Below are 14,398 nucleotides of genomic sequence, written 5' to 3' on the forward strand. Positions count from 1 at the left end.
CAGATGCAAGCTTGTGCAAATCGTGCAAGATATTACACAAGACAATGTACAAGACAAAAAGAGCACAGTTAACAACAGTGCAGTGAGAATTTTATCCTAGGAAAAAAACAAAATAAATCCGACTTTATTCCTAAATACTGAGCAACATAAAATCTTTTTTCACTAATTGACTAATTACACTTGACTGAGGATTTGCTGAGGCAGAAATTGTTTAACACACAAACAGCATGATTAAAAGTCTGAACTCATTAGTTGTCATGGTAACTGAGACTAAACATCACTCCTCCCATGCAGACCAGTTTAGGACTCATATAAACATTATTCTGATATTTATTCAGAATAATGCAATTTAGACTAATTCATTTGTATTAGTAGAAACCTCTGCCTGGAGAAAAAAACAGAACTGAACCAAAGCGACCTGCTGTCTCTTAGTTTTGTTTTGTTACCATGGTCACCATCTGAAATAATTTGAGGCACTTTGGAGTGATTTTGTACTTGGGTCACTGCTTTGTTCAAACGAGAGAGAGAGAGAGAGAGAGAGAGAGCATTCTGACCAGAAACACTTACGCCAGAAAAACGTTCCCACAAAATGACCCCGTAGTGAAGTTATTAAGGAACAGCAGCAAGTAATCAGCAGTTATTATATATGAAACATGATCTCAGGCCTCCTGCTGGCCAATCAGAATCCGCCGTTTGATTATTGTTACAAAAACTAGACAGGGAAACTAATTGTTAAATGTTTTTTTTTTGTTTTTTGTTCAGAGTTGTGCAGAACCCCAGCTTGTGAAGAAGACCGTGCTGGTCACGCCATCATACGTCGCACCAGCGAGTGAGTAAAGAAACAAGCCAGACATATTTTCTACAATGCAGGCCTCGCTTTATTACACAGTGTTTGGATTTTGTTTTGCTTTGCCTCGATAACAGCAAGGCTGAGTTTGTCTCCCAGCGCTAATCATGCCGTTTGGTGCGTTTCAAAATCTGGCAGTTATGCACCAAAAACCGCAGGGGTGGAGGGTAAAGTACCAATCCCCTGTAGAGTTTTTCCACATATAATAGTGTTACAGGCGCTGTTGGAACTGAAATGGACTTAATTGGGATGCTCTGTTTTGAATTTACAAAAAAAACCCATAAAAACCATAAAAATAAAGTGTATGATTTGGAGACATATTAGATAAACTATTGGTTTATTAGCTTTAGCATAATTACTGTAGTGTGTTATTGGGTTGTATAAGTGTCACACGATTACACTGTAAATACCTTATCGAGGATGGATCCAGAGATTTGTTTTTAGACAACATGAATAAATAAATAAATAAATAAATAGCAGCAAGAAAAACAAGTCCTGGTCAAAAGTTCCGAAGTTGATATAGGGTTTGGATCTTTGGGAAAAATACTACAAACTGTGCACCATAAATAGATTAGAAATAAAGAAGAAAGGAATTAAAGGAGAAAGACAGTGGCACACGTGCAGTATACAAAAAGTCAGGGTGAGAGAGGATTAGTACGAGAAGGTACCAAGGGTAACGGTAACATGATGCTGAAACCCCCATGGTCTAAAGGATGACTTTGTTTATATATTTGCTGATTAAAATGAATAAAGTCATTCTCAGTGCTGCACTTGTATTAAACCACCAACTCAATAGTATCTGCTCGGTGATGCACCTTTATTAGTATGATGGGTGTTCAAGTCAAAGCAGGACTTTTGATTGTGCAGAATAGCAGAGCACAGTTCTGAGAGTTAAAAACTTCCTTTATTTCTTTATATAATCATCTGCTTTACTAATGGACTTATCCCAGTGTTTCATTAGTGCTTGGATACCAACCTGAAACCCTGGACTCTCGGGAACTCCTTTAATGGCCCAAACATGTGGAAATGGCTTCAGGTCAGGACTGTATGGGGGATGTGGCAGTAAATCCCAGCCAAGTTCCTGTTGTGTGCAAGTGGAGCCCATTAAATAAAAGGGTCATTAAAGGAGTTCCTGGTAGGCCAGCGTTTCAGACCTGAAGGCAGTCCGATCATGACTCTGGCAGACTGAGAAAACGTTCTACCTTAATGGCATCCAAGCAGCACCAGTGAAATACTGGGATACGTGCATTAGTGTAGCAGGGGATTATATAACGAAATAGAAAAAGCTAACACTCTCAGAACTGTGTTCTGTTATTCTGCACCATTAAAAGTCCTGCTTTGACTTAAACGCCCAGGTGTTAATGTACTGTATATCCAGCGCCAGAGTTCTAAATGATGTAAATAGGAGAGAACAGGAAAACACTCGACACTATCGTCTATAGGACTACAATAAGGCTATCAAGCCCATTTTCTAAAATGCTCATGAAAACATCTTGCTCACAAAATAGTCGTCATTTTTTACCCCTCTATGCTACACCTCTCACCTTAACAGCACAAATCGTGTAAGGATTCCAGCTGTGTCTTGAGAGAATGTTCCTGTCACTTGTAGTCCACTCTTCCACTCACCATATGTACTTCAGATGAAAGCAGTGATTCTCAAAGCGGTGTCCAGGAACTCCAAGGTCTTTGTGGAGCATGTGCTAGTTGACACCCCCTTTTTTTTTTTTTTTGATCGGGACCCAAAGTTTGGTGCATAAACCACACGTTTACACTCCGTCATCCATCACGCACATGTCTGTCTCTATGCACAGTACTGTCATTATCCTGGAGCGTGGGCGTGTCTGCATTGCTCTCTCTTTGGACACGAGGCAAAAAGGAAACTTTAGGGTCTGGCCAACAAACTGTGACAATCTGATTTTATTAAATTCCATTCATCATGAAGAACAAACTGCTATGGGTGGAGATGACTCGCAGCATCTCTGCAGCAGATGTACAACAATCTATCAAACCTGTCATATAAAGTCATATATAAATATATATTTTTTGGAGAAAAATGTCTCCTGGGTGGAGCCACATTTTTACTCACTTGTTACACTGATCAGTTTAACACTCTTTAAGATCTTAAGCAGAAATCATACAACAGAGTGTTTTTTCCGATTATACATGGTTGCTTATTTGCAAGGGTTCTCCTGAAATCCCTTAAAGAACCTTTGAGGAACCGTGATTTTTACGTGGTACAAAGTCGTTCATGATTTTTACTTAACTTCAGGGAACTAGATGAAGCATCTTGGTACTGAGTGCATGCTTAGAAAAAGATAAATGTTCTTCAATGGACAATCAAAGTTCTGCTTGGAACCGTTTGTGAAATTCAGGGAAGTTCCTTCAAGGGTTTCTCCTTAAAGGGTTCAAATAATAAAACCTCTGGTATAATGTTCTTCCTGTTGTTCCTTTCAACATGTGTGTAGTGATTTATCTGTCGCAGTTTTTTTTACTTTTATGAGCCAGTGAGCCCTTAAAGTATTTTTCACTTTTACAACACAGGTTTTTCTTGAAGAACTTTTGAAGAACCCTTTTTTTCCCCCAAGAGGAAGTTTTCGTTTTCGTCTTCTTGTCATGTAAAACCTAGAACAACTAACTATTGCGATACTGATGATGACGATATGAAAGGAAAACACCATGTTGTAGGAATCTACGTAGAACTTTTGCCCGTACAGTAAATGCACTTAAACTGATGCCGTGGAATCGTTTAATGAGGGACAGATTAACAAACTTAAAAGTCACATTTCAGACAGATTGCTTAATTTGTAAAGCAGACAGAGCGTAAAGAGTTAACGGTTCTCCCCTGGCGCTGACGTGAACAGTCGTCATGGAGCTGAGGTCAGGATGTGGCCGGGTTCATAGGAAGGCCTGTTCGCTGACCTTGTGACTGTAATCAGAAAATAATGAGTCAGTGGGGGATTTATTGTGTCCTGGGGCCTGGAGCGCGTGGCTGTCCAAACACACGCCATTGTCAGAGACGCACACAAAGCTGGACGCTGTTGGTCTTCAAAGCGGGAAGAGAGCCTGCGGGCAGACGAGTCGAGAACGAGTGCCGCATTCCTCACCTCTGTCCTGGAGAAAAGCCCATTATATTTCACTTCGCGCTTTCATAAAAATAAAAAATAATAAATAAAAAAAAGAGGAAAAGGGGACCGGACACAGGGTCACATCACAGGGTCACGTCTTTGTGCTACACGTGCAAAAACCTCGGCTTGGCCGCGCTCTTATTTTTTCCTGCTGTGTTCTCTAGAAAAGTGAACGGGCTTCATCACAACAGCTTCATCACACACCTCACACCTTTCCATCCTCATGACTTAAGGATGCCCTGTAAAAGACAGGAGACAGGAGACATGACCCGAAGCATTTGGCCCGTAACGTACAAATCTTCAGGGTATTAATAAAGGCACAAACAGTAGATGACTCGCTCTGTTTGTTATTTAGAAGGGTGTTGGACAGGAAGTGACTCGTGCAGACTGTCTTTCCTGTTTGGACTCTCCTGGAGTTGAACTTGTCCCAGCCACCTGCGCCACTCTTTCCTGCCTCTGTTTGATCAGCTTAGTTTTTACTGTTTTGAAACAATAAGAATCTTTTTGTGAAGGCACTTCTCCAGTGTTTCAGCGGAAAAAAAACAAGCAAGCAAAAGAAAAAAAAGAAAGAAAAGGTGTTGGGATATAAACAAAACTTTTTCCTTTTAACCAGGCAGACGTCATCATTGGTTATAAATACAAGCAACCCTTATTTGACTTGTCTGTAGAGTACTGTTTTGTCATTTAAGCCCAAATTAGCACTCGCTTTTATTAGCACCTAGCACGGCGAGTTAGAAATTAATTAACCTACTTAATAAACTTGATCTCATGAACAATTGCTCCAGTTAATACGAATAAAGTTTCTATCACAATAAATGGTAGAAATTATAACCCCACCCCTGAACCATGCCGCTTATTTAACTCCACCCGTATTATAATCTCACCTGATTTCAACCTGACACCATGAACATTTTGTAAGAATTTAAACAACCAACGTGTATGTGGTTAGATTTTATTTGATATTATAAGTAATAGGAACTCTACAAATATTAACCCCCCCACACCCCTAACCATGCCCACTGTTATAACTCTGCTTGGCATTAAATGGTATTAAAATTGAAAATAAACCTCAAAGTAACAAACATTAACCCCATCCTATTCTAACCACACCCACACCCTAACTCCACGCCAGTCTTTGTAACTTTTTGTACAAAATTTTAAATAAACCTGAATGAAGAAAAGATACGAATATAAACCGCAGTTCAGTTTTAACCCCGCCCCCATTTCAACCACACCCCATTGATTAACTTTCATATCTTTACATGCAAATTTAAATATTTATAATTCTATAGCATGACACCCCTAGATTAGAATTTCCGTTGCATTAAATTTGAAGCCCATAAACTTGACTTTTACGTTGTTATGGACTCTGCGTGTCGATTGGTTAAATTCAGGAAGTATTTAAAGAGGCCACATTTTTCATGTTTACCAGCTAAACAGCTAAAGCTGCTGTAAGGGCGAAACTAAAAAGCTCGCCACAAGCACTACTGTTTGCCCTCCTGCTTATTTTTTGTTTTTCCGCCTGAGCTCAGAAAGGAAGAGTAATCAGTCAGTGCAGGTCTTCAGGGAGCAGAACCTGCAGAACCTGCTGCCTTCCCCTCACACTGCAGGTGTTAAATACATTATTTCTGCACACTGGACAACACGTTTTTGTTTTTCTTCCTATAAAAAAATCTGCAGCCTCGAACATAAAGGGAAGTCCTGCGCTATATTCCGACAAAAATCAGTCTATAAAAAGTCACAGCCGCAGAGCTGAACAAACATTTCTCCCTATTTCTGCCTATTGACTTCTTCTGCGCTCAGTGGAACATCACACACTTCAGAACTCGTCGTATCGCCAAGTAACAACGTGTAACGTCTCGTTATGAGAAGGAGAAGCAGCAAGAAAGAGTTATATTTAATAATGACTTATTTAATGTTTATTACATTTAATTACATTGGATTTCCAGACAAGCAGAAGTATGTATTTAGATACGGAATTAATTTGTTAAAAATAATTTAAACCAAGAAAAAATAAATAAAATACGAAAAATTATTTCAAAAGAAAATACATAAGGAAATTAATAATAAATAAAAAATAATAAAATGAATAATGCTTAATTTAATGTAATATTTTTTTGAGGAATTTAAAAGTTGGTTTACAATAAGCAATAATTTATTGTATAAAGTAAATTATACAATAAGAAATTAGGTTTATAAATAAATCCTTTGTGAAATGTGATATGTACATAAATAAAAAAAAATGAAAAATGAATAATTTATAATTGAAATTAAGGAGACAAAATAAGAAATAGAAAATTGGAAAGAAATATGTACGTATTAAATTATACACTGGAAGTTAACATTTAAAACAAAGCTTTTGCATTTTGTCTTCATTTATTTATTTATTTATTTTGTTTTTGCGATACACATTTTATTTCAAGGAAACATGTCGAAGAATCATATACTGTATATATACAGTATATATTTATAATTATTGTTTAATATATAGTTTTTTGATTGAGTAATTGATTTCTGCTCCGTTTCAGGTCCGTGTTTCGAGTTCAGCCTGCAGTCGGTTCTGGGCGTCGCCTTCGGAGGTTTCCTCATCGGCGTCCTGCTCGTCAGCGCTCTCTGGTTCATCAAAATCCGCACAGGTGAGCCGAACGCGGCAGACACGCACGCTCCACCGTTCTGTACACTTTCCAATTTATTATTAGTGAACGGCGATGTGACGAGTGTGTGAGCGGGAACCATCTCTGCTCCTTTAGCTTATGAGGGAAGAGGCCTAAAGGGCGGCGAGGGCGACCTTAACAAGCCTCGAGATGATTTCCCGCTAGAAATAAGATGAAACAGTTAAGTAACAGCAACACTACTTTTCTTGGGATTTCACCTGCTTGTGCGGTAATGGTGAGGTTGAAGGTGTGTGACTGAGGCCTGCCGATGTCTGACCCGGAACTCACGTCTGGTGTGTCTGTTCTTGGTTTCAGGTTACCCCATCGCTCTGGGTTTCGGCCCCACAGGGACCTTCTTCTCAGGTACGAACACAACACCAGACACGATACATCCCAGCATGCACCACAGCGCTCCTGAGTTCTCCGTTCTGATTGGTCAGAAGGTGTTGATCTGTTTTCTCGAACAGCAGTTTTATTGTAATGCTAAAACACTGGAACACCGATACGGTCACGTCTATGTAGTGTGTGTGGAAGGAGTCTCCAGTGTCAGCACTTTGTACAGTCAGAGGCGAAACTGTAACACGACAAGCTTTCACGAGTCAGAACATGAAAGAGTGTCTCAAACATTAAACTAAACAATAGAGTTATATAAAAAAATGTGTGTTTAACGAATGCAAAGTCCTGTGGAATTAAACATTTAGTCTAAAACAGGATGTGTCTAAGTAAATAACCAACTTCTCTCTCTTTTTGTCCCACTCGCTCTATTTTCTCTCTCTCTTTCTATCTGTATTGCTGTATCTGTATCTCTTTGTCTCATTCTTTCACCTTTTGTTTCTCTCTCTCTCTCTCTCTCTTTGTCTCTCCTTCGTTCTCCTTTGTGCTCTAAACTTTAACTCCCTCTTCTGTCTGTCTCTCTGTCTCTTTCTCTCCATATCTCCATCGCTCACATTCTCTGTCTCTCTCCCGTCTGTTTGTCTCCTGTCCTCTGTATCTATTTTCACTACCGTTCTCTCCCTTTCATTCTGTCTCCTCTTACTATATTACTTCCTTTGTCTCCATCTCTCTTTGTTTCTCTTTTTTTCTTTTTTATGCCTCTATTTGTCACCATCAACTCTCTCTTTTTCACTGTAATTTAATTTCTCTTTCTCTTTCTATCTCTGTTTATAATTTTACTGTTGCTTTCTCTCTTTCCTTTTCTCTCTGTCACTATCAACTCTCTCTTTGTCTCTGTCTGTCTCTTTCTCTGTTGCTTCACACTCTAAACTCTCTCTACTTTACTGTCTGACTCTTTTTCTTCATATCTCTGTCTCCCTCTATCTGTCCCCCCCACCTCTCTCTCTCTCTCTCTCTCTCTCTCTCTCAGGATGTCCCTGCGGTCCGATTAAGCGTCACGCGGTGCCCACTAACCCGTCTCCCTCTGAGAACAGCAGTGCCAACGGCAGCATGAGCAGCACCCAGAGCACACCAACCAGCAGCATGGCATGAGCATGCTCAAAGAGGGACACACACATACACACACACACACACACACACACACACACACACACACGCACACACACACACACACACACGCACAGACGAACAGGGCAGGGCTTTTTTCGTCTGAACCGGGAACTTTAATAAACTCCGCCTCTGCAGACACCCAGCATCAGGAAGTCAGCGTCCTGCCTCGGTCCGAGACAGGAAAAACACAGCATATCCCCCAAGAACTAACAGGAAATTCACCGCATTCCTCTCGACAGATCCAAGGCACAATAAGACTCCAGGAGAAAAACACACATCAAACCGCTGCGACCTGCATCACCCCTCAGATTAATGCAAAAGAAACAGAGAAAAGAAACGTTGGCAGTCGATGCCCGCGTCAGCCTCACGAGTTGACTGTAATGAAGACGCGACTGCGAACAGGCTACCTCTTCATTTCTATAGAGTACAGAAGAAGAAGAAGAAAAGATTAGCTCCAGTTGGTCACGTCATTCCTGATGAATCACGTGTTCTCTCTCTGCAGGAGTGACGTGCTGGTGCTGTATGTTACTGTAAACCGCGTGTGTGTCGCTAAAGCCTGAGTCCTCCGCCGACTTTCTGCTCATCATTATCAAAACGAATACACAAGGTTTACACCTTATTACAGTAAACCTACAGCCACATGCTTACACATCCCTCTCTCTATCTCTCTCCATCTCTTTCTTCATCCCTCTTTTCATCTCTCTCTTTCTCCATCTCTCTCTCCCTTTCTCTCACATCTCTCTCTCTCTCTCTCTCTCTCTCTCTCTTTATCTCTTTCTCACACACACACACACATTATTCTTTATTTCTCTACTTGTTTTTAAACTTTAACATTAGCAAAAAAAGAAATCAACATTTCTAATGTATATTTTTTCTCTCTTTGTCTTACAATTCTTCCTCCTTATAGTTTCCTTTTCCTTCTTCTCGCTCTCTTTTAATCATGTACCTGAACTCCCTATTTTTCCTTTGTTTGTTTTTCCGGGGTGTTAATTTTAAAGATCATGAGTTACTAACACAAGCTAACCACAGTAGGGAGTAACGTCACACACCTTCGCGTTTCACTGTGTGACCCCCGTATACACACACACACACACACACTTATACGCTCTCCATCTGTCATCCTAATTTCAGTCATTGTGAGTGGCGAGTGAGATCTCGGTAGTGGACTCAGTCTTTTATAGAATGTTTATTTTTATTTTAGAAGCGAAACAATAAAAAACAACAAATGAACCCCATTAACACTGCGCCAGTTTATTATTTACCGTATTTGTAGCCTAATAAACTGGCGAGTGAGTGTAAGAGCTAACTCAGTATCGTGTATTAAATGTGTGACTTGTATGTTGATCCTCCAGTTCCAGTGTTAGATTAACACTCCTGAAGAGCTGTGTGTCCGAAGCCAGTCTCTGTGACAGAGGTGTGTGTGTTAGTGTTAGCGGTCAGACCGCATCAGTGAAACCCTGTAGAAACTGTGTATAAATGTAAAATGTCTCTTTCTGTTTTGTGTTGCTTGTTTTTTAGTGACCTCGTCAACATTGTTTTGAAATATATATACTGCAGTAACCCTCATGTATTCATCAAAGAGTCCGACATGTTTCAGCTCACGGCAAAAAAAACCCCACTTCATTCTATATAAAAGAAATTGTCATTTCTTTAGATTATACATCATGATTATTCAGTTTTATGAGTTGAATATAAAATCCCTCTACATTTATAGCATTTTTGTAAATTATAAACTATTACAAGTTGTCGTTTTTGCGACTCAGACCTCCTCTGTCTGTGAAATGAAAGAAATTCAAAACCATTTCAAACCTCAATTCTCACAGCATGTAGCTATTTTAAATATATATATATATATATATATATATATATATATATAAAAAAGAATCAATTTCATGTGACTTTTTAAAATTTTAATAAAGATGATACTTTCTGTGAAGGCTGTCATTAATTAATAAAATGTTTTAATACATTTATAAGCTTTTATACAGATTGTAATGATTTATTACACATTAACGACGAATAAATCCCTCAGAGCTTTTATGGGAAACAAATTAACATCAGTTTTTTGACAACAAGTTTTATGCTACTGAAAGTTATTTTATTTTTTACTAGTAATCGATCCTTTAAAATTGTAAACAATGTTAACAATCAGTTATCATAAAATTATTACTTAGTAATAGTAACAGAACGCATATTTTCTTAGTTTTAGTCCACCTGAACTGCAAGTGTGCCCTCTTGTGGTTCATAAGGTAATAGACACAGGAGCTACAGAGAAATATTATACAAAACAAACATTACCGGTTAATACATTTTTAATTCGTTAAATTTTAAATGCCCGATGAATCGATTAATGATTAATTATTAGCATCTATAATGTTGTTGAATATATCGCTATTTATCATATTATATATTTTATACTGTAGCCGCAATATAAAAAGTCGCTCGCTCACCAGTCTGTTTTTTCTACTTCTTTTTATTGCAGTTATTAAGACGAAAAAAAAAAGCTCCTGTCTTAAAAGCCACAGCTTTACCGTAAAAGTTACAGCTGTGCCGACATTGGAGACTCCTTCCCTAAATTGTACATAAACATAGATGTTTCATCTAATCCTCAATCATCTCCTATATTTAAGCTGTTCATCCGCTGAACAAGACCTCGCGAACCTGTTGCATTTGCAATTTCATTTTTTGGAAAGTTGTTTCAAGTTTAAAACATATAAAGCAATAAATATTATTATTAATATTATTATTATTATTATAAATGCTATATAGTGTGTAATCTATTTTCAATAATGATTATGAGGGGTTATAATACTTTATCAATGCCTTATGTTATATTTATGGCCTTCAGAGAAAGTGTTACAAGATTTTCTTCCTCTTTGTAGACACTATGTGTGTGTGTGTGTGTGTGTGTGTGTGTGTGTGTGTTCAGATAGAGTGTGATATTAAGGGTATTATAAAAACTTTAAGGAACAATTCAGTAAAAAAAAAAAAAAACCTTACACAATGTCTCTGTACAATGTAACACAATGTTTTTATTTTAATAAACTCCAAAATCTTCATATACTTGCTTTAGACTTTGTAATGTTGGTAAGTCAGCCATTAAAAATGTCTCGGCTGATGGAGTGTTTTTGCCGTGAGAGGAAACTGTGTCAGATATTGTGTGATTTTTTTTTTTTTTGCACTATAATGATTCTTAAAGTGTCAAAAAACAAACTTTGAGCCTTCGTGCAATACTGGAGGAATTCCTCTTTAATATCGACAGGAACGTCCATGTGTCTTACAGGTTATTTTTATTTAGACTTTTTTTCTGTGTAAATGTATCAAATGTGTGTTTCATATTCTCTTTTTTTACTATCGAGTCGACATGAATTCACAAGTGTACACGGTTACGAACCAGTCGAGGTGTACACTTGTGATTTCACGCTCAGACTCGCACCAAATGTTACGCTTTAATCAACAGTTTTTAGATTTGTACATGATTATAAAACATCTGATTCAAATTAAACTAAGTAAAATGGAGTGGGCGTGGTCATTTCTGCATTTAGTGTGAAATGTCATTGAATAGAGATAATGAATAATTTTGGTTGTTTAAGAGATATTGCCATTTTTATGACATGATTGATAATATGGCTTAAATAATAAGTGAGCCATATTTGGTGAATCATTTAATAGATGATTCATTTGGTTAAAGATTAAAGACTTAAAGGTATAAATATAAAAAAATATATATTAAACATTGCATCTTCAAATAAAAGTTGACATACTATATGTCCAAAATTATGCGCACTCCTGACCATATACCAATATGTGGTTCTTACCCAGAGTGTAACCAGAAAGTTGCACAGAAGCACACAATTGTAGAGAATGTCTCTGTATTCTGTCACATTACAGTTTCTCTTTAACTGAGAGACTCAGACGCTCATCCAGCATGACGACATCTCTGTGAGATCCATGAAGACACAGTCTGTACTGTACCACGCTCTGACTGAACTCAGCCCCACTGAACCATCACCTTTGGGATAAACAAGCACTGGAGCCTCCTCGACTGATCCCAACATCAGCGCCTGAGCTCACAAAAGCTCTTGTAGCAGAACACAAATCCCCATAGCCTCGCACCAACATAGAGTGGAAAGCCTTCTCGGGGAAGTGAAGCTCATTATAACAGGAATGACTGAATGAATAAATGACTGAACTAGGAAGCTCAACAAAGACATATACTCCAAGTGTGATGGTCAGGGGTGCACAAACTTTTGGCTTGTGTAAACTATGGGGGAGTACTACAGTGTATGGGCAGAAAGAAAAGGGATGATATTTGTAGAGATCATTCTTTCATGCTACATCTGGTTTTTCATGCAAAATCGACTAAAATCATGACTGCAAAAATATTGGCACCTCATTATGTACGTAGGTATATTTTAAAATCAATGATTCTTTATTTCTTCTATACTGTATGTGCACTTAAGTATGTGTAGTTTTGTGAGGTGATAATTATAACAAAAATTAAATATCACAAAAAAAAAACAATTGCTAATTTGAATAATACAAATATTGGCACCCCATCAGTAGACTGTGTAACTTTCGATGTTAATAAAAATAATAATAATAATAATAATAATATAGACTTGTTAATCATTTCCATCCTATATTTAATTACTAAATAAAATAAAAAATATGTGTAATTTTACACAGTATGGTGATGTATCTCGCAGTAAAACATTTGGACGGTACATGGTGCAAATGTTTTAAAAAAGTCCGTATGTACCTGGCTAAAGTGTTGCCTGTTACTGTGAGACTTTAGCATGTAGAACACCTGGTGCTTGAAAATCAACAGGTAACTTGTCGCCAACTTGTGGAAGAGATGCACACATGTGGGAACTGTACACATAATCACTCAATAAAACTCCTTTCTCGGCTGGGAGTTATTGTACAGTCCAGACCTCGCTACAAAGACATTTTCACATGTTTGAGCCAGTAAAGGAGTTCCTGGGAGGCCAGTGTTTCAGACATGAAACGGGCAGTCTGATCAAGACTCTGGCATACTGAGAAATTATATAGAGAAATACAGGGAGTTTTTATTCTCAGCACTGTGTTCTGTTATTCTGCACAATCCTGCTTTGACTCGAACGATTCTTGTATGTACAGTATACAAATTAACTATTAACCACATTAATATTAGCCTCCTAACTCCATCACAAGTAGAAAGAAACAATCAAGTACTATCGTGTACGCTGACGCCTAACCCTAACCCTAGCTTTTCTCTATCATATGAGACAGAACAATGAAAAACAACATGGAGTCAGCTTCAAGTCATCACTGCGTTATTCCAGAGACATGACCTTGAGCCTCAGAAAGTCCTGCTGTGTCCTGCTGAGACGAAAATAAAAGAGATAAACTTTTTAGCCAAATAAATAAATCTAGACAGAATGTAGTCTGGCTGTTACGGCTTCTGATTAAACTTTCCTCTGGAGGCATCGAGACACAACGCAGAGATGTCAGTCTGTCTGTGAGTGATGGTTCTCCTGTTTCACACAAAGATAGAGCGCTGGAACGGCCTGGGAGTGCAGACGGAGACCAAAACACATAACACAACGCCAGGACGGTTATCATTCTGCCTAGATTTTACTCCGAATCCCTGTTTTATTTCAAAATAAATGGACTGTCCAAATCCAGCCAATAGCATTAACACGCTCCTCTCGCTAAGCACGGGTTAATGAACTTTTTTCTTCTTCTTTTATTAGTTCTATTCAAACGGAATGCAATGGTATCAGTCTAATATTTAAAGAAATAATAGAAATAATGATGATAAATTTAGCAGTAAAAAAAGTCAACCATTAAACAAAATAATGACACTAAAATTTCAATTATAGTAAAAATTACCACTAAAAGTTAAATAATAAGCAAAAATAAAATGTACAGCCAAATAAAGATAACAACACACACACACACACACACACACACACATATATATATATCAACAATTAATACAATAAATAAAAAAATAGAATTTCAACATAATAATGTGTTAGGCAAAAATACTCATTATTTTTTTGACTGAAGTGCCAGAAATTGACAAATCAAAACAAAGTATCTTTTTTGATTGCTTAATTGTTTCATTTGTTTGATTATTATTTATTATTAAATTAATAAATTAATCTTAAATCTTAACTTTTCTAACTTAAAGATTAAACAAATTTAAGTTTCTTTTGGAGATTTTGTGAGGTGAAGCAGAGATTGAACAGCGGAGACCGAGCATAAAATTCAATTTACAC

General features: G+C 37.6%; 1 protein-coding gene across 3 annotated transcripts in view; it reads left to right on the top strand.

The window, feature by feature from the left end:
• Positions 1-9,981, top strand: part of eng (endoglin) — a 42,569-nt gene extending 32,588 nt beyond the window's left edge. For 2 of the 3 annotated variants that reach the window (XM_053484925.1, XM_053484926.1), the window contains 4 exons: positions 763-829; positions 6,501-6,608; positions 6,942-6,989; positions 7,990-9,981. In XM_053484925.1, coding sequence (XP_053340900.1) covers positions 763-829; positions 6,501-6,608; positions 6,942-6,989; positions 7,990-8,111 — 345 coding nt within the window. In that variant the 3' untranslated portion in view covers positions 8,112-9,981. Of the gene's footprint in view, positions 1-762; positions 830-6,500; positions 6,609-6,722; positions 6,807-6,941; positions 6,990-7,989 lie in introns of all 3 variants that reach the window. The other variant, XR_008356222.1, reaches the window with a different exon arrangement.
• Positions 9,982-14,398: the final 4,417 nt, after the last annotated feature.

The sequence above is a fragment of the Clarias gariepinus genome, chromosome 24 (assembly GCF_024256425.1).
Source record: "Clarias gariepinus isolate MV-2021 ecotype Netherlands chromosome 24, CGAR_prim_01v2, whole genome shotgun sequence".
Taxonomy (NCBI): Eukaryota; Metazoa; Chordata; class Actinopteri; order Siluriformes; family Clariidae; genus Clarias; species Clarias gariepinus.